The sequence below is a fragment of the Culex pipiens genome, chromosome 1, assembly GCF_016801865.2.
Source record: "Culex pipiens pallens isolate TS chromosome 1, TS_CPP_V2, whole genome shotgun sequence".
Lineage (NCBI taxonomy): Eukaryota > Metazoa > Arthropoda > Insecta > Diptera > Culicidae > Culex > Culex pipiens.
This window is the reverse complement of record NC_068937.1, coordinates 26050133-26069785: the sequence shown is the minus strand read 5'-3', so window position 1 is coordinate 26069785 and position 19653 is coordinate 26050133. Positions and strand designations below refer to the sequence as shown.

General features: G+C 32.1%; 1 protein-coding gene across 5 annotated transcripts in view; it reads right to left on the bottom strand.

Moving 5' to 3' along the window:
- LOC120413320 (stromal interaction molecule homolog) overlaps positions 1–19653 on the bottom strand; it is a 62534-nt gene that overhangs the window by 10935 nt on the left and 31946 nt on the right. For 4 of the 5 annotated variants that reach the window (XM_052706581.1, XM_039574085.2, XM_052706580.1 and 1 more), the window contains 4 exons: positions 18731–19301; positions 18613–18660; positions 4859–5261; positions 4587–4736 (listed from right to left, as the gene is read on the bottom strand). In XM_052706581.1, the coding sequence (XP_052562541.1) occupies positions 4587–4736; positions 4859–5261; positions 18613–18660; positions 18731–19301 (1172 nt within the window). The remainder of the gene's footprint in view (positions 1–4586; positions 4737–4858; positions 5262–18612; positions 18661–18730; positions 19302–19653) is intronic. The other variant, XM_039574088.2, reaches the window with a different exon arrangement.

The following is a 19653-nucleotide window of genomic DNA, read 5'->3' as shown; positions in this document are numbered from 1 at the left end:
AAGCAGAAGGTCATCACGTTATAGCGCTCAAAAACTCCATCTGATTCACGTTAAACTTTCTCATAATTTTGTAGCCGGCCTAGAATTTTTTGTAGACCTGGAGACCTGGAGAGACCTTCCACACTAAAGAGGTTAGTTGAAATATTGAAATGAATTTGTAAATGGAGATTTTTTTAGAATGACCTGAAAAAGTTTTGATTTTAGGCAAAAAACGGGCAAAATCAACTAGAAAGCAGTAAAATTCCAACGTAACCAAAAACACGATTTATCTCACTCACTCGTATCAGGGACTTTGAATTGGCGTTGAGAAGACATTTCTCCTTGGATTTTCGAAGCCTACCATAGCAATATGAATTATCGCTTAAACCTAACCTCTACATAAATACAACATAAATAACTGCTCAGCTTTGCTCGGTTTTGTAACTCTAAGCAGGAATACTATCTTCAAACATTTAACGACATCCGAGTCGTCGCGGTCTTCCTCTATCGCTTCAGTTAGAGAAAGGATCGGTGATATCACTTTTACTACTGCTATTGCTACTGTTCATGTCGTGCAGCTTCTGCTGCCTGGAATGTAACGAAATACAAACGAAAAAAAATATGTTTAAACAAAACAAGAGTTGGGATGAACGTAAAATATGTAAGTGAACGGAACATATTTGATGTAATGAGATGAAAATTGTGTATTTTTATTTATTTTATTCATTTTTTTTGATCCCTCAAGCCCGTTTCAAATATTTTTCAAAGTTTATGTCTTATTTCAATTTCGTGTGGGAAATTTGCTCAATACGGTTGTACTTAATTATGCTAAGTGAGTTAGAAAATATCAATTACCCTTAATTTTGTTTTTTTTTAACTACACTCTTCTGTAAAATGGTATAATCTGGTAACACTGTACAAAGATATCTTATAACAGGTAAATCCAATTGAAAATTACTTTCAGAATCAATTTTTCGGTGCATTTCCAGATTGTTATCTGAATAATCTTTTTTAATTTTCTATCCGACAACACTGCCCAGAGGTTTCAAATCAAATTTCAAAAAAAATATAGCAAAAAATAAATTGGAGCAACAAACCAAAAATTTGCGTATATTTATAAACCAAGTTAACTATACTTTTAATTGCGCCTTTTTTTTTTTTTTTTTTGAAGGTACATTACAGCTACCTTTATTTATGTCCGTTTGACTTAAATAACTCAAAACAAGATTTTCCCACCCAACTTTTTTTTGTAAAAAAAACCTTTTTAAAAAAACAAAATTAAAAAAAACTTTTTTATTCAAATCTGCATGGACTTTGTACATGTTTTACAAACATATTTGTTAGCTGTAACGCATAAAATATTTAAAAAATAAATTCAAATCCATATTTGTCAATCGGTGTTGTATATGAGTGATAGAAAAAAAAACTATCATTTGATGATTCTTGAACCGAATATTCATAAGGTGTGGCAACCGTCAATATAGGCTTGTAAGTTTTCTTCTTATATCTCCTTCGCTTTGCTTCGTTCACAATCACTCGCCGGAGATTCTTTTGTTTTCTCAGAATACCACAATGAATGAACGCAAAAGGGGGATCGGAAAAAGACCAAGCACTACGTTAAACTGCGTTGTTAAATTTTGTTTAATGGCGGCTTTTATGGCTCCGCTCTGTTGAGGGGGAATCATTGTGAATGAAAGATTGAAATCGGCCATTCTTATTGCTGAAAATTTCACGATGGAAATAAGGGCATTTAAAACTGGGAGAAGAAATTTCGGGCACAATGTGAAATTTTGTATGTAAACTCAAATTTTCACAAAATACCGTTTTTTTTTAAATAAAATACTCAAATTTTCAAATGATGCGGAATGTAATATGCATTTTTAATGTATGGATAACTTTTTGAAAAATACTCAATTCTTCACAAAATACCGTAACACTCGATTTTTTTTTTAATTTCAATATAAGTATGAACTTTTAAGGGACCATCCATAAACCACGTGGACACTTTATCGGGAATCTGTTACCCCCGTGGACAATTGTCCATACAAACAAAATATTTTTGCATGGATCGTGGATGGTCCCTAAACAGTAAAAATGCATACAAAATCTATTAATACTAATATTCTAAGGCCGTTGTAAACATTTTTCAAAGTTTATGTCATCGCCACCACCCTACCTGCCTCCTTCAAGGGCCGAAAATATTTTTTGCAGAAAACTTCAAAATTTTAATGAAAATAGAAGTTAAATCAGCTGAAAACAAACTAAAACGCATTTTTCTGCATTGATACTCATATTTAGCATGTTTGATCTGGATTAAAAATATTTTGAATTTTTATGAAATTCCAAAGCACAGCACCGCAAAAACTTTTTTTTTTCGCAAAACATAAATTTTTTGTCAATACTTAGATATTTTGGAAACTAATTATTGCAAAATAATTGGGCAGGTGTATAAACACTTTTTGCCCTCCTCACCTTACTGAGGAAAGGCTATAAAATCACTCGAAAAACGAAATTTTTAATTTGACCTCCTAGACCCACCTTCATCTATACATATCGACTCAGAATCAAATTTTGAGCAAATGTCTGTGCGTGGTGGGATGTTGATCAAAAAAAATTTGCACTGAGTTATCTCGGCACTGGCTGACCCGATTTGAACCGTTTTGGTCTCATTTGATCCGTATTGGGGTAACATGAGTCGCTATTGAAAATGAAAAAGTCTGGAGTTTTTTTTTTTTTTGAAAAGGTCCTATAAACCAAATTTTCATTTTTTGCTTTTTGGGTGTTTTTGAATGCCCCTGACTCAAGGCGGTTCTAAAAACACCCAAAAAACAAAAATTGAAAATTTGGTTTATAGGACCTTTTCAAAAAAAAAACTCCAGAAGTTAAGTTAAGCACTTCAAAATTTATGCTAAAAACGATTTTAACAAAAGTCGTTTTTTTAGCATAAATTTTGAAGCGGTGGTTTTTGTAAGAAACCTCGTCATCATTTTTAGAAAAGAATTCAAAAGACCTTTGCAACGAGTTCAAAAGGTTGAAGATCTGACCACCCTATCAAAAGTTGTAAGCACTTAAGTGTTATTTATGAACATTTTAGATGCCGGGTCTCATATATTTCGATGAAAACGTTGTCCGAATTTATCATGCGACTTGTCGTTGGGTAGGCAATTAAAAAACCTTTTCAGCGAGTTCAATAGATTCCAGATCTGACAACCCTATCAAAAGTTATAAGCACTTAAGTGTTATTTTTTAAGGCCTATCGGAAAAAGTTTTTTTTTTCGCTAAAATTTTTGTTTTCGTCAAATCTTGCATTTTTTGAAAACTAATGATAGCAAAACATCTAAACTAGTGTAGAGTAGAGTGGGTCAAGGGTGCGCACCTAATGGTAATCGTTATGTCGCCGGTGACCATACAATATTTTTGATTTGTTGTATGTACCAAATGGTACCCTTGCCCTTCATAACTTAGTATTAGGATTTACCTCAAATATCTTTAAAAAAAATTGTCCTTAAAAAATGAAGTGCGCACCTTTGCCCCGTATGTGGGGCAAAGTGATTTTTCAGTTAATTGTTGTGTAAAAGTTAACTTTTCATCAAGTTTTCGATTGGGGTTTTTTTTTATCCCAAATGAAGATAATTTTTTTGGTATAGTAACTAATTTAAAATTAGTAGTTTAATTTTCAGGGATAAAAAACCTTCCTTTTTTCGCGTAAGTTATATTTGTTGGTCCTATTTTGACAGAAATAATATTTTTTTGTGATTTTGAATCAATTTTATAAGAAATAAATGTTATCAAGTGTGTTTGAATTTTTTTCATACAAAATGTTTGGAAATTTTAATGCGCACCTTTGCCCCGCAATTTTTTTTGGAAAAATTTTGGTAAAAAATAAGTAGAAGAGGAATTTCAAAAATTCTTTAAGATTTAGCAAGGTAACTGGCTAGGCTAAATACTAGTTAAATGGTTTCGAAGATTTCGTGAACCTGAATTTTTGTAAAGCTTATTTTGTAAACTTCAAATAAAAGATCAAAATGGCCCAAAAGTGACTTTTTCCAATTATTTTCACAAACTTAATTTTTTTCATTTTATTTTTGTGAATACATAAAGTTGGCCCTAAGACAAGTCGAAAAACCAAATATGAGCTTTTTAGGTTGAAATTAAGTTTTAAAAGGCTGGTGCGCACTTTTGCCCCGTACTACTCTACAATCCATATTAAAACACTTTTTCCAGGTAAATGTTGATACTTTGGCATGTTATTTCAATGTTTATATTTGTTATTTTTTTAGGTTTTTTTTCAATTTAGACATATGTGCTGAAAAGTTAATCTTTCTAGCACTCAAATGGATGGGCATTTTCTTCATTCTAGACGAGAAAAGTTTTTGCGGAATTACAAAAACAATTTTGATGATACAGAATAAGCTTTCTTCGATTTAGATGGATTTTAATTCTGTGTATGATTTCGAGCAGATGAATTCAACATATATTTTGAAGAGGTTTAAAAGATATGAACCATAGTAAAACATAATGCTCATGCAAAAATGAGGAATGTTTACAGTTTAAATACCGCCTAAGTTGCTGAAAGAAAACTTTAGAAAACAACAAAAACAACTTACCTCTGCGACGACATGGTCTTCCGCGGGGGCGGCATCGGTGCCTTGCCCGGTTGTGCCGTGGGCAGCTTGGCGGGTGCCTTCTTCGAGCGGGGCGGCACGAACCGCTCGTTCGACGACGAAATCAACGTTTCGTCCTGCAAACTTTGCGAACTGTGTGTGTGTATTCGTGTGTGTGTGTCACAAGCAAGATTTGAGGGAAAAGAGAAGAAAAATCACACTTAGAGGTACAGAAGGGAGAAAGAAAAAAACCCAGCGTGCAAAAAGTCTCTCACCTGTCGTTGATGTTGGACGCCGCCTGGCCAAACGCCATTATCGGCGACGAAAGCGGCGAGGACGGCGTGGTCGAAGACACGGAACTCGAGTGGTTCAAGCTATTGCTGCTGCTGCTTCCGTGGTGGAACTGCTGCAGCGAAGGCGCCTGATGATGGCCGTACTGTTGCTGTTGCTGCTGCTGCTGAAGATGGCTGTTGGAAGACACGCTGGCCAGGATGGCCGAAGCCGTCGCCGGTGACACGAGCCCCGAGTTGAGCGGGTTCAACGCAGCGAGCTGCATGCTCGACGTGGTCGGACAACCACCGAGGATGAAGGTGACCGTTTCCCGGTCACCGGTCCGGTCTCCGTCGTCACTGGCCGACGAGTCGTCCCGGCCACTTCTGCAGATGCCGTCATACAAACCTTTTAGTGTGTTGTTTTTTTTTGGTTCCGGAGGGGTTCAAGTGTAGATTCAAGTCACAATAAATGCAATTCAAAAAACATGGAAGAGAAAAGAAATGAAACGAAAATTACATTACATTAAGAACCAAGGCGAGACCATCGTGGCGAATGGTACAATGGAAATTTTTAAATGAAGGGTAAAAAATGAAATAAATATAATGAAACAAAACCGTCCCATGGTGTGTCAAACCGTTGACGAACAAGTGTGACAAACCATGAAGCGATGACCACCAAGAAATGAGTGAAACACTTAAAATTAAAACCTTTGCTCTAAACCAAACTAAAGGTGAAGTTAGACTTAATAATACGAATACCTAATAGCCAACTCTTTATATGACCTATATTACAAAATGTACATTTTTCTGAATATAAAGAATTAGCTACAATTTCAAAGAGGTGCCGAAATCGAACATCAGTGCCGAAACTGTACAAAACAAATTGTATGGCAAATGGAACCTAATTTAAGCAGTCTAATCTGCTGGACTAAAAATATACTTATATTGCCCAAAAAGCCGAGTAAAATTTAAAATTTAAAAATGATGCACGAAAAAACATCATTGGTTTTGAAACTGACCGTAAAAAAATACATTTCTAAGGAATTGGTCATAACCATGGGTGGGCGGTGCCCTCATGGTTGTTCCGCTAGGGAGACTTTTGCCTAATCATACGAATTTGGGCAATATATAACACGATTTCTGACATAGTCCCTTAACATCGACTTTTCGACTCAGTTGGTCACAAGTCTGATGTGTATAATTTTTTTGACGCACTTTCGATTTATTTCCTTACAATGTCCTTTGTCAAACTGGTCATGTCTGTAACATAACCACCTTTACCGAATGTTGTTGCCGAATAATAAAAAAATATCATGGTGTCAACATTCCACAATTTGATTGAAAATGGATATCTCCTTTGTTATGAGGGTTATTTTTTAATGTCAATAAAATATTTTTATTGTACCTGCCAAAAATTAAATTGTCCAAGAATATTTTAATTAACCATTGTGGCACCCCTACAGTGTCGTACAGACCCGTTATGCTATGCTATGCTAGTTTTTCCACACAACCTTTAAAATCATATTTTAAGCAAGAGCATTAGCAAAAAATGCAGCCTCATTATTAAAAAATATATATTATATAAAAAAACAATAAATACAGGGTGGTAACTCAAGTCGGGAAATCGAGAAAGTCAGGAAAAAGTCGGGAATTCGTCAAAATTTTCATGGTGATCACTCAAATCCCATTTTGAAATTCCCGACTTTTTTCCGACTTTTCCAGAATATAATACAAATAATAGGCATTTCTTATCTAAAGAATGTTTTCAAACAAAAAACTCCTTATAAAAAGTCTATATAAACCATAAAAAAACCTAAACGAATTTAAAGTAAGTAAAACTATCGAAAACTTTCGATAAACAGAAACTTAACAACCAATTTCTTAAAAAAAAAACCTTCAAAAATTGAAGCACTCATTATTTTCATTCCGGATAGAAACATAAACAATAAGTCTTTGAAAAATAACCAAAAGCTTAATAATATTTGTAATTTAAATATTTATTTTTTAAATTAGCAAAACTATAGTTTTTGATACTTCGTTTCAACTGGAATTGACAAAAAGTTAAAGATAACTAAATTTAAAATATTTTACTAATTTAAAATATGATTACTGTTATCCTTTAAAATACTTTTGAAAATATCGAGGAATTCGTAAAAAAAAATGTTTTTACAAAGTTTCCTTTTGAAGTTTGTAAATTTTGTTATTGATTGTTTGAATTTATGTTGATTTATCTAGTTGTCAGTATTTAACTGCTTAATTTTTTTCAATGAAAAAAAAAACAGTTTGATAAGATTTTATGTTCTACAACTTATTTTATGTGAAATGTTTGAAGGAAAAAATCTTTTAACATATTTGCAATAATTTTAATCAAAATTTGTTGGATTAATTTTTTAACAAATTATTTTTTTCATATTTTCAAAACAATATTCGTTCTGAATAAATAAAAAAAGATTATTTTAAGTGATTTTTTCGATATTTAAGTTTTCCGATAACTGAAAATCAAGCTTTATCAAAAGTATTTTACACATACTCACAAAAAATTTAAGGGAATCATTTGGAAAAAATATGAGATGACTTAATGAATTTAGTTCAACAGTTAAAAATATTTACCACAAATAAATTGCCTAACTCAAGTTGAAATCTTCTTTCAAATATTCAATCAATGTGATCAAATCAAATCATACGTTTACGCTAGCCATAATCGTTAAAATTAAACTCAATTTTAAGATAGAGTAAGAGCAAGAGGTAATGTTTGATAAACAAAAATAAATCTAAAAAACCTTTGATTCATTAAAAATATTATAAAATTCTGTGTCAAATGCATCTAGAGTTTATAAGTATTTTTAATGTCTTAAAAAAAACCTTTCAATTATAATAGAAATTGAAACCTTAAATTTTAAGTAAGTTACTTAAGAAGAATTCTCGCTTACTTTTCAAAAGGTTCTATGTAAAAAATATTACAAAATTATTCAAGAATTAGAAAAAAGATTAGGCAGGTATGCTTGGAATTCCCGACTTTTCCCGACTTTCTGACAAAAAATCACAAATTCCCGACTTTTTCCCGATTTTTAGCGGATTTTGGCGAATTCCTGACATTCCCGATTTCACGACTTGAGTGGCCACCCTGTCAAAATCCATGAAAATCGGAAAAAGTTGAGAACATTGGATTTTTTGATAAAAAGTCGGGAATCCCAAGCATATTTCCTAATTCTTGAGTTATTTAGTAAAATTTTGTACAATTTTCAAATTAATTTCACTCAATTAGTCTTCCGCAACTTTGTTTTTGTTTTCATATGAAATAACTTTACAATTTTTTGATTTCTTTTAACTTTTTTGTTTGTATGGGTAAATTACTATTAATATAGCTTGATTTTCACATGTCGGAAAAAATGAAACATCGAATGAAATCCAAATGTTTTATGTTGAATTAAAAAAAGGAAAAACATTTTCACGCTTTGAAATTATGAAAAAAAAAAACATTGAAAATACAATAAGTTAAATTCAGGAATTTTTGATTTATATCAACTATATTTGAAAAATGTGTCTCTTCAAACATTTTGTTTAGGCTGGTGGCCCCTGCTTTTCGAATCACTTTTAAGCAAGGTTGATTTAAAAATATTTTGAATTTTTTTTAATTTTCTATTTTTTTATCGTCACAAGTTTTTTCTCGCAAAAATTTTTGTTTCGTCATATTCTACATTTTTTTTAAAACGAATGATTACATTTTAAAACACTTTATCCATGCAAATATTGAAAGCATGGCTTGTTATTTCAATTTTTTGCCCCCTTTCTCGACCCAGAGGGACAAAAACTTTGAAAAATATTTGCATCAGCCTAACAATTAGTTGTACGGAGTCTTATGAAACAGGGTTTTTCATAAAAAAAGAAAAAAAACATTTAAAAACTGACAAATCGCTAAATCAACATTGATTTAAAAAAAACTTAAAAATTGAAAAGGAACTTAGCAGAACTTTTTTTAAACGAATTCCAAGATATTTTGCAATATAAAATAAAGAACATATAAAATTTAAAATTCAGTTATCTTTAACTGTTTACAATCCCCGTTTTCTGTTTGGCAATTTTATGAGTACAATTCCATTATTTATTTTTGAATTCCAGCTTATGATTATTTCTTAAAGATGTTTTGTTTTCTCTCTGAATCATTATTTGATGAATCCATTTTATAGTTTTTTTAGAAATTTATTTTAAAAATGAGTTATTTTTACTAAAATTGTCAATAATTTGATTTTTTATTTACTGCTTAATTTTGTTCGATGGTTTTACTGACTTTTTTTTACAAAAAAATATTTAGTTTGAAATCATTCTTTTGATAAGAAATGGCAATTGTTTGAGTTTCTAAAACAGTCAGGAATTTGAAAATGGGTTTTGAGTGGTCACCCTGTACATTTTTTTTAAATACAGTGCGATTGATTGCTCTACAATTTTATTTAAAACAAAGCACAATTTTTGAGTTATAGCCAGTCAATTTTGAAAAAAATAATCAATTTTTCGATTTTTAAAATATTGCCCACGAGTGCTCATTTAAGAAAATATTTGTGATGAGTGCTTAAAAAAATGTCCTTAAAAATCGTTAAAAAATACATTGTAGATTAGACATTTCGTTCCTAAATTAAGAAACAATAAAATTTAAGCTTTTTAAATGTCACATAAACAGCACTCAATTTTAAAATGCCAATACAGAGCGGATTCGTTAAATTGAATGGCCGCTAATTCGAACGTATACGAACTTAAAAGAACTCAATCGTCAGAACCAGTTGTCAAAATTTTACTGTCGAAGTGTAATTATTATTCATGAAATTTTGAGTCTTTTCAAACTGAATATTAACAAAAATTAAAATCTCTTAAATATGTTAAGAGAGCTTCAAATTTGAAAATAGGTCTATAGGACTAACATGTCTTAAATTTACAACATTCAAAATATTTTTTCGAAAAAAATCGGAAAAAAATCTGAGATATTTGTTCAAAAAATCATAACTCGGCGGCTAATCCACTCAAACAAATATAATGACAATATAATTTCAAAAATTTAAAAATTTCGACGAAAATAAAAATGTTTTTTCGCAATAAAAAAAACTGGGTTGATTATGCTAAAAATTATTAACGCCGGAGCAATTCCACCTCAAATCAGGAATTTTTCTGGTACTTTCGAGCCCGACCCTCTCCGATTTCAATGAAACTTTTTAGACATGTTATCCTAGGCCTATATATATTGTGTATATGGAGTCAAACCGCTGTATCATTACAAGGAATGGACATAGGACAATGGTCAATATGGAGACTTTTATGTAAAATTGTCTGGGGAATCGATTCCCACTGTCGGTTTTCGAAATTAAAAAAAAAGTTTTAGTAAATGATTTTTGTATTTTTATTATGAGAGACATACCATCCTGCAATCTTCGTGAATCTTTTTGTCACATTTTAAGCTATTCACACAAAAAATTGGAACAAAAAAAAACGTGACATCACCTTTAAATTTAACTTTTAAACTTAAAAATTTAAAAATCCGATAAAAGTGGCGTGTATTTTTCTTCCAGTGTATTTTTTTCAGAAAGCCCGTCCAATTTCCTACAAGTTTGGGGGAGGGGGGGCGTACCTTCTCAAATGACATAGTTGATTACAATTGGCTCCATATACACAAACATGGCTTATATAGGCCTAGGATAACATGTCTAAAATGTTTCATTGAAATCGGAGAGGGTCGGGCACAAAAGTTTGAATTTGAAGTTGTGTTTAGTTAATTAAACCTTTTTTCTTTGAAAAAGTAAAAACTTTTTGAAAAAAAAATCACACTATGATTTTTTGCCATTTCGACGTTCCGAGGAAAATGCGTTTTAATGTTTAACTTTGAATAAACAAAAACTAGAGCACGCAATGTAAACAATAGCAAACTCGTTTTGTTTGGCTGACCAATCTGTCCCGAAGTTTGGTTGAAGTTGATTGCTGGAGCCCCGAGTTATAATTACACACGGTAGTCTAATTTATACGTGTGTCAAACACGTTCCGACCTGAAATCCCTTTGGCCAGTTGTCGTACTTACATCAATTTTCAGGGAGCGACAAAATAGCACAACCAGATTGAAACTACTTTCATATGCAAAGTGACAATAATACACGGAGTTTTTTCGGGTTTCGTTGAATATCTCAGGATTGAAATCGAATTTTGGAGATTTGTGAGGCATTGTGAGCTGCACAAAATGGCGTTCTTAACTCAATTTGGCCCAAGAGGCACGTACGACAAGTTAGCACGACGGCGACGATATGGAATAGAATGCCCCGATTTAGATTGGAAAAAGTAAAGTTACACAGAAGAAAAGTAATATCACACATTTTTTTCTCACGTTGTCTTATGTCTTTTTACTCAAAAATGGGTTCAAATCTCTAACAATAATTTAAAATTAATCGCTTTAACATGAAAATTTACATCTTTTTATGTGTAATTTTACCTATTCCAAATACATTGAGGTAAAATAACTACATCGAAATTTAGTTTTTTTTTTTTGTGGAACTTTGTATCAATTTATGTGAAATTACACTTTTTTTTAATTTACTGATTTTGTTTCTGAGACGATATGTCAATTGTTCCAGCATTGATCACATCTGGAGTTTTTTTTTTAGAGGTCCAATAAACCAAATTTTCAGTTATTGATTTTTGAGTGTTTTTAAATACCCCTGACTCAAGGCGGTTCCAAAAACACCCAAAAAGCAAAAACTGGAAATTTGGTCTATTGGACCATTTCAAAATAAACTCCAGACATTTAGATGTTGGTTGGACAATAATATCCGACGCACTTTCTCATTTGGCTTTGGGTCTGAGTCGTTTTTTTTTTTGTTTGGAACTTGTTGTTAGAGTCAGAGTCAGGTCTTCTTAAAAGAGTTGAAATCGGAGTCTTAACAAAATATCTGAGATAATAATACTTAATACCATATATCGTTTTCGAAGCAAAGACCTCTCATCAATTGAATTGTATCTTTTTATCCGAAACCACCAGCGACTAATTTGTGCCATTTTTTTACTACTCTACGATATTAGTGCAACAATGAATATGAGTTGTGCAAATTTTAACAAATTGTGTATGATTTTGTTAAGTTAACCAAAATGCACGTGCACACACACACCTCGATTTAGTAAGGCGGTTTCCGTTCTTTTTTTTTAATGTCACGTGGGGGGAGCAAGACATCATACGGATTAGGAAGGGGGGAAAATGTCACAGCACCAAACAAGCAATAGGCAAGCGAAATTAACACGTAATAAAAAAAGGGGAACGAGCGATTAAAAACAACATTCTGGCTCAATAAAATCTGCGCGCGCAGCTCAAGCAACATCACCTGTTAATTGGTGTAGCAGCGTTCAGCGTAAAAATAAATAATTATAAAGAACTTAAGTGACAAATTCTTACCTGTTCCCACTTCTCACTGATAATTCATTCTCTCTCTCTCTCTCTTTTGATATTTCTCTCTTCCTTCTCTCCCTCTCTTGGAATCGCTTCCCTGGATCACACACTTGAGTCCTGAGTCGCTTTCTTCTAGATCATGTAATCTTGATTTTGGTTTGTTCGCAATGAATTTCGAATGACATATGTTTTGGTTTGGTTTGATACGAACGAGTGGAACGAGAGGGGGGGTTGCAATTGTTAGCAGACGAGAATCGATCAATTTAGATTAAGTGTTAGATTTTGCATAGCGGTTATTATTTTTAGAAAATGGTTTCCACAAATACAAAACACAAAAATAAAAGAATTCAATCTAAGCCAATCAATGGGAGGGGGCAACCGAATGCAAAACAAAAGGATATTCGAGAAAAATGGGGAAAGGAAACTAAAAATAAAAACAAACAAGCGGTTTCTTGAACGTAGAAAAAATCGTTACTTTACTGTCAAATAAATAATAGCGAAAATATAAAAAAAAACACAAAACAGTACAGGTTTATCTTACTGGTTTAAGCCTTAGAATGTAACACTCTATCTTATTGTAGCTTAATAATGATTGTATTGTTTTTTTTACTGATTTCTTATCTCTTATTAGAACTTCACTTGAAGCAAAGCGAACTGGACTACATTTAGCGCGTTATCATCAGAGTATCGGAGTCTGTTCCTCTATAGTTAATAGCTTGCGTGGGATTTATGTATTTATTAAAACGTTCAATTCTCAAGCGACGAATAAAATAGACTTGATTATCGCCGGAAAGGCAGAATGCATTGAAAAGCAAATCATTCACTTTTTAAGAATAAGAAAACCAACAGTAATAAAAAGAATAGTTATTGCATAACTAATTGAGCGAATTTAGTAGTCACTTTTCGAAGAGCCTTGTTTGAATAGAGCTCGAATACTATTTGCATTTGAATTTAAATGATAATCAATTTTCTAAGAGCAATTCCATGTCAAATTATTATTCTAAACATTTTATCTTGTTACAATATAGTTACGAAATTAATCATTTTCAATCATTTATTATTCGCAAATTTACATAGGGTGAATGTCCCTAAATCGGGCCTTGTATTCATTTCTATCCCATGCTTCAAAATTGCATCATAAGTTGAACATTCTTTTATCGATATTTTTTTTAATTTTCAGAATATTTAATTCTTACATTTTTCATTTTTTAGACTTTTGAGGATTTTTTTGAATTTACAATCATTGAATTTTCGATTATTGAAACCACATTTTCAAATTTAAATTTTCAAAGTCCTTGGGATTTAAGAAATCATTTTTTTAATATATGTACTTTTATAGCTAATTTAAAAAAAAATATGGTTTATTAAAAATTAAACTGCTCAAAAAGATTTTTTTTTTGTATTTTTGATGATAATTTAAATTTTGCTATTTGTGATAAAATGTTAGATTGTTTTTAATTTTGTTTTGTGTTCTTACATTTTTAAATTTTATAGACTTTTGAGGATTTTTTTTAATTTACAATTATTGAATTTTCGATTACTGAAACCTCATTTTCCAATTTTAATTTTTTAAAGTCCTTGGGATTTTACAGATCATTTTTTTTAATATATGAACTTTTATAGCTAATTTAAAAAAAAAATATGGTCTATGAGCAATTCCAGCTCAAATCAGGAATTTTTCTTGTACTTTTGTACCCGACTCTCTCCGATTTCATTGAAACTATGTAGACATGTTATACTAGGCCTATATAAGCCATTTTTGTGTATATGGAGCCAATAGTACTTAAATATTTTTGTATTTTGCAATTTAAAAATTACTGTATCTCGAAGCCGTTGCATCGTATCAAAAAGTGGTCATATTCAAACTTGTATGAAATTGAACGGGCTTTCTTAAAAAAAAAGATACACTGAAACAAAAATACACGCCACTTCTATGAGATTTTTCAGTTTTTAAGTTTAAAAGTTAAATTTGATGGTGATGTCACGATTTTTTTTTCGCTCAAAATTTTTGAGGAAATAGCCTAAAATGTTACAAAAAGACTCACGAAAAATGCAGGATGGTATGTCTCTCCTAATAAAATTAAAGATTAACATTTACTACTACTATTTTTTTTTTGAAAAGTGGTCTAAACGTCAAAATTTTTCAGAATCGATAGTGGGAATCGATTCCCCAGACAATTTTACATAAAAGTCTCCATATTGACCATTGTCCTAAGTCCAATCCTTGGGAAGATACAGCGGTTTTAAAAATAAAAATGTTTAAAAAAATTGGTTTTTTGATGGATTTTGGCAATTTCTATATGACAGACTTGTTTTTTCTGTCTCGTAAATATTTTTACCGCAAAAAGCTCGTCCCATTTTCGTCCATTTTAGGCTATTTCCTCAAAATTTTGAGCGAAAAAAAATCGTGACATCATCATCAAATTTAACTTTTCAACTTAAAAACTGAAAAATCTTATAGATGTGGCGTGTATTTTTGTTTCAGTGTATCATTTTTTTAAGAAAGCCCTTTCTATTTCATACAAGTTTGTCTTTGACCACTTTTTGACGGCTTCGAGATACAGTAATTTTTAAATTGCAAAATACAAAAATATTTAAGTACTATTGGCTCCATATACACAAAAATGGCTTATATAGGCCTAGTATAACATGTCTACAAAGTTTCATTGAAATCGGAGAGAGTCGGGTACAAAAGAAAAATTTCTGATTTGAGCTGGAATTACTCTTATTCAAAATTAAAATCCTCAAAAATTCAAAAAATAGATGATGATAGATTTTTTAAAATTTTGTCATTGTTGCTATAACATTTTTTTATTGTTAAATTTAAAACTTTCCAGTTTTTAAAAATTCTTATTTTGGAATATCCTTTATTTTAATACCACATTTTTGAATTTTTGGTTATTGTTTTATTCATAATTTTTTAAAATCATCAAAAAAAAATTTAAGCTTGCAAAAGTTTAAATTGTAAGACCTAGTTTTGTTTTATTTTTTACATATATTTTTCAGAATTCATTATTTTTTATTTTTGTGTTTTTGTTTAAGGTAAATATTTTAAAGTTTTTGTTCCTCAGCTCTGATTGAAGACGCGGGAGTCTCAAGACTTTTCAAATTTCAATTCTAAGTAATGCTTTAGCATGATTACATTATTACATACAGCATTGCTACGGTAAAAAAATGATTTTGTTTTTTTCTGATTTTTTAGTCTATTTTAAATTCATAATTTGTAAACAGATTTAATTGCCTATATTTGAGTGTAAAAACTAAATTTATTTATTTTAAAGTTTCACAATGTATTTATTGATAAAAGCTTACAGTTGATTAAACAAATATTTCTTAGTTTAAAATAAAAAGTTTTACCGATATTTTTTTGGATAATTTGAAGGCGGAGATAAATTCATGTGATTAAAATTTGGGAACACAATTATTATTTTTATTTTTGTTTTTTAAATTGCATTTTTAATATTAAATATTCAACTTATAAACATTTTATTTTTCTTTAGTTAGGCCATTGCAAATATTTTTCAAAGTTTATGTCGAACCCAAATATTATATTTTTGTGTTTTTGAATAATGATATCGAAAAATTTTCAAATTCTAGATTTTGGAACATACATTTTCAAAATATCTTCAATTGAAAATTGATTGATTTTTTCAATAAAATATATATTTGATTTAAAAATTCAGAAAAAAAAACTAATATTTCAAAACTGCTTTCAAAAAATTTATAAAAGGAAATTGAAAAATATAGAATGCAAATAAATCTAAGGATTAAATTTAAAAAAAAAATCTATTCTGAATTTATTTATATATTTTAGAATTATTCAATTTTATTCCTTAAATTTATTTACATTCTGATGTCATGTTTACAATTTTTTTAATTTTTCATTCTAATTTATAAATTTTTACCCCCTTTCAGGCATGACAGATCATATTGACTTAAAATTTAAAACTTTCTAAATCAGCTTTAATTTTCGTATGGTCTTAAACCGTTTTCCCATCATAACCTTGACCTGAAAAAGTGTAAACTAGCAAGTTGTGGTATCCAATAAATCGACATAATTACAAATAAAATGATTTCTTTTTTCAAAATCTTGGCTTATAAGAGTTGAGTTTTTAGAATGTTAAATTTTTGTTATGTTTTTATTTTTATATTTTTTTAACTTTTAAGCTTAAAAATTCATTAATCCTCTTTTTTATTTTAAAATTTTGAAACAATTTTTATTTATTTTTCCATTTTAATAATTTTTTATTAGTTGTTTAAAAATTCATTTTTTGTAATTTCTTTTGTTTTTTAAATGCTTAAATTTTGAAATTTTATTTTTTATGTTTTGAATATTACCCTATTTTATTATTTAAGAATTTTGGAACACAGGTATTCAAATGTTAATTGCCTTGATTTCTTCTACTTTTAATTTACTAAATTATTTTGAAAAAAAAAATCTTAAGATTTTAAACAGGAAAGGCGGCACTTTTGAGACCCGGAGTCGTAGTATTTTTTTTTAACTGGATTCGGAGTCGGCCTTTTTTAACAACTTTTTATGGGTGTTGTTGTTTGGAGTTGCTCAATTTTCAAAATCGCTTGAAAAGCTCCGCAAATTACCTAAATTTCTAAAATAATTTTTTGCCTCTGATTTTTAAAGAAAATTTGAAAGAAGTAACAACGGTAACAGTGCTGAGAACGTAGCCTAGTCACCGAACGCTGCTCGCTAGCTGGGCTGAACGAAAAATTACGAGAGGATCACCAATGCGTAGTATTTTCCTAATGAAATATAAAAAATTAAAATTACTCAAATTTATTTACAAAGCATATTTTTGATATTTCTGTGACTTGAAATCAAAAAATAATTTGGAAAAGTTTTTTTATTTATTGAACATGATTTTTACATCCAGTAACCCCTCGGTCATTTCGAGTTTTTGACGTTTGTCTGCTTTTTAACTGGGTCACGGCTTAGTTTTAAAGCAACCCTGTTTAACAACGCCCAGTTACCGAACAAGTACTGTATTTTTTGACAGCTGAAAACCCCCGCATTACCTCATCTAAACAAAATATATTGGTAACAGGCAATACGCTGACATTAATTTCAGTAAAATTTACAATCAGTACTTGGCTATCGTACTGAATGACAAGAGTCCTTAATTTGGGTCTAACTATTCAAAGCCTTAGAGTGAATTCTACGAATTTTTTTAACGTAATTCTACAGCATAGGGCGAAAGAGTGGACCGGGTCCAATATAGGGACACTTACCCTTCCAATGACATTTGCTAATATTATCTGAAGTTTGAATAACATGTATTTCCCAGCAGTGGTATCTTTTATAAATTCAAAAAACACAACAGAAATTTTGTAAACTCATAAAAAATTGAAACTATTGTTTTCAGATGCAGAAACAGATTAAAAGTTTGGTTAAAGACAAATAATTTTGGCATGGAATTGGCGCTCAGGAAAATGTAATTTTGATCTTTCAAGTTCCACTTGAACAAAAACATTGAATTACAAACTATCCATTAGTTTTTTTAACACATAGATTTGAGGATTGATTGATAACACACTGAGTCTTACTGGGGGAAAGGAAACAGTTGGTAGTCAATTAAACATTCGATGTTTGACGAACAATGCTGTTAATATGTCGCTGCCTTATGCTTGTTTGTTACTTGCTAGTATTTATACGAATTTTGTTTTGTTTTTTTTGTGTCTTTGTCGTTTTCCTAAATTTAAGAGAATTAAATATAGGATGGACTAAGTTTGTTTTAAAATACAAGAGATTGCACAACGGTCTTCCAATCTTAAGCACAATGTTACGTGTGTGTGGTTCCTCTGAATAAGTTCCCCTTCTGGAGTATTTTTGGGGAGGGGTGGTTAGGATAACATTTTGTCAGGTCGTCAATCCGAGCGTCGTCGTCGACGTAAATATAAACACATGGAGTAAAAGAGAGATTTTGTGTGTGGATGTGCGTGGTTGTGCACGAGAAATAAGCACTACTTTGAATAAAAGGAGGTCTGCGCACTGTCACGACACTGCTGCTAACGTCCGCGCCTGGTTTCTACTACTCTAATTGATTGTGGTGCGCTCAACTTTGTGTAATTAAACTAATCTAGCTATGCTTGCTTGCACTGAAGGGAGCAGGGTCGAGGGCGCAAAACCTTCCACACACTTTACGGTGAAGGTTGATGGACTGATGCTTGAGAGAGGTGATGATCTCGAATCGAATTGAACAAAAAAGGAAACGTAACGTGTAATCAATAAGGAAACAGAGGAAACCGAAAAACGGGTTCAGAGAAAGTAATAAACTAGAGAGTTACTACTCCGATGAAAACACGGAAAAGTTGTCTAGACTGAGTAGCTTACCTTGCACGGAATCGTCATCTAGATCGTCCTGGCTGCTTGATAGACGCGCTGCAAAAGAGTACAAAGAAGTGCGTTACAATCATCACAGCGACCTCCCAACGATCCCAAAACCACTCACATCGATAGCTTTTACTGCCCGAGCCGCCGTTTCGGTTGTACAGCAGGTTCTCCAGATGGACCAGTCCGTTGTTGTTGACGACGCTGAAGCCGAGCAGCTGCTCGATCTGCTTCCACCGGTACATGCGTTCCTGCAGGTCGTTGGTGACGTCGTTCAGCGCGTGCCGTGCCTCCACGATGCTCCGGTCCACGTCGTCGATGCTTTTGCCGTGCGTCGACACGAACGCGCCGACCAGGCTCGAGCGCTTCTTCTTGAGCTTTTCGCACGCCTCGCGGGCCGACATCAGCTGCTTCTCCGCCTGGATGCGCTTCCGGATGTGGTGTTTGTTCTCCAGCTCGAAGGTGAGCTGCAGCCAGGCCTGCAAGCCCTGCGGCGGCGTCCAGCAGTGGTCGTTGATTTCGACCTCGGCGCGGGACAGTTCCGAGCGCAGCATTTCCACCTCCTGCTTGAGCTGCTGCAGCTCCAGGTCCGAGTTGGAGGAGGACAGCGTGGGGGCCTCGCGGAGCCGGCGCTCCAGGTCCATCTTTTCCTTGCCCACGTTCTCCTGCTCCTGGCGGGCGCGTTCGAGCTCCTGAAAGGGAAGATTGCAGTTCATTATTACGGTAACATTCCCTTGGGAGGTTGGCCATCACGATACAGACCAAGCAAAAATGCGTCACGTGACCGTCAAAATCAAAAATCGATAGTCATTAGGTTTATCATCTTCATTAAAAACTATAATATTCTTTCAAGCTGAAATGGCAACACTTCAATGTCTTTCTTGTTCTAAGCTTGCTGGTTCTCCTATCTAGTTATCATAAGATAGCACAGAGGCATCGACTTACTGCTGCTGCATTCAGGATGGAAGTGCTACCAGAAGAGCCTGAATTAAAAGTTTTTACGGCGTTATCGGGGAAAAAAGACCTCATTACTCAATCATGTGT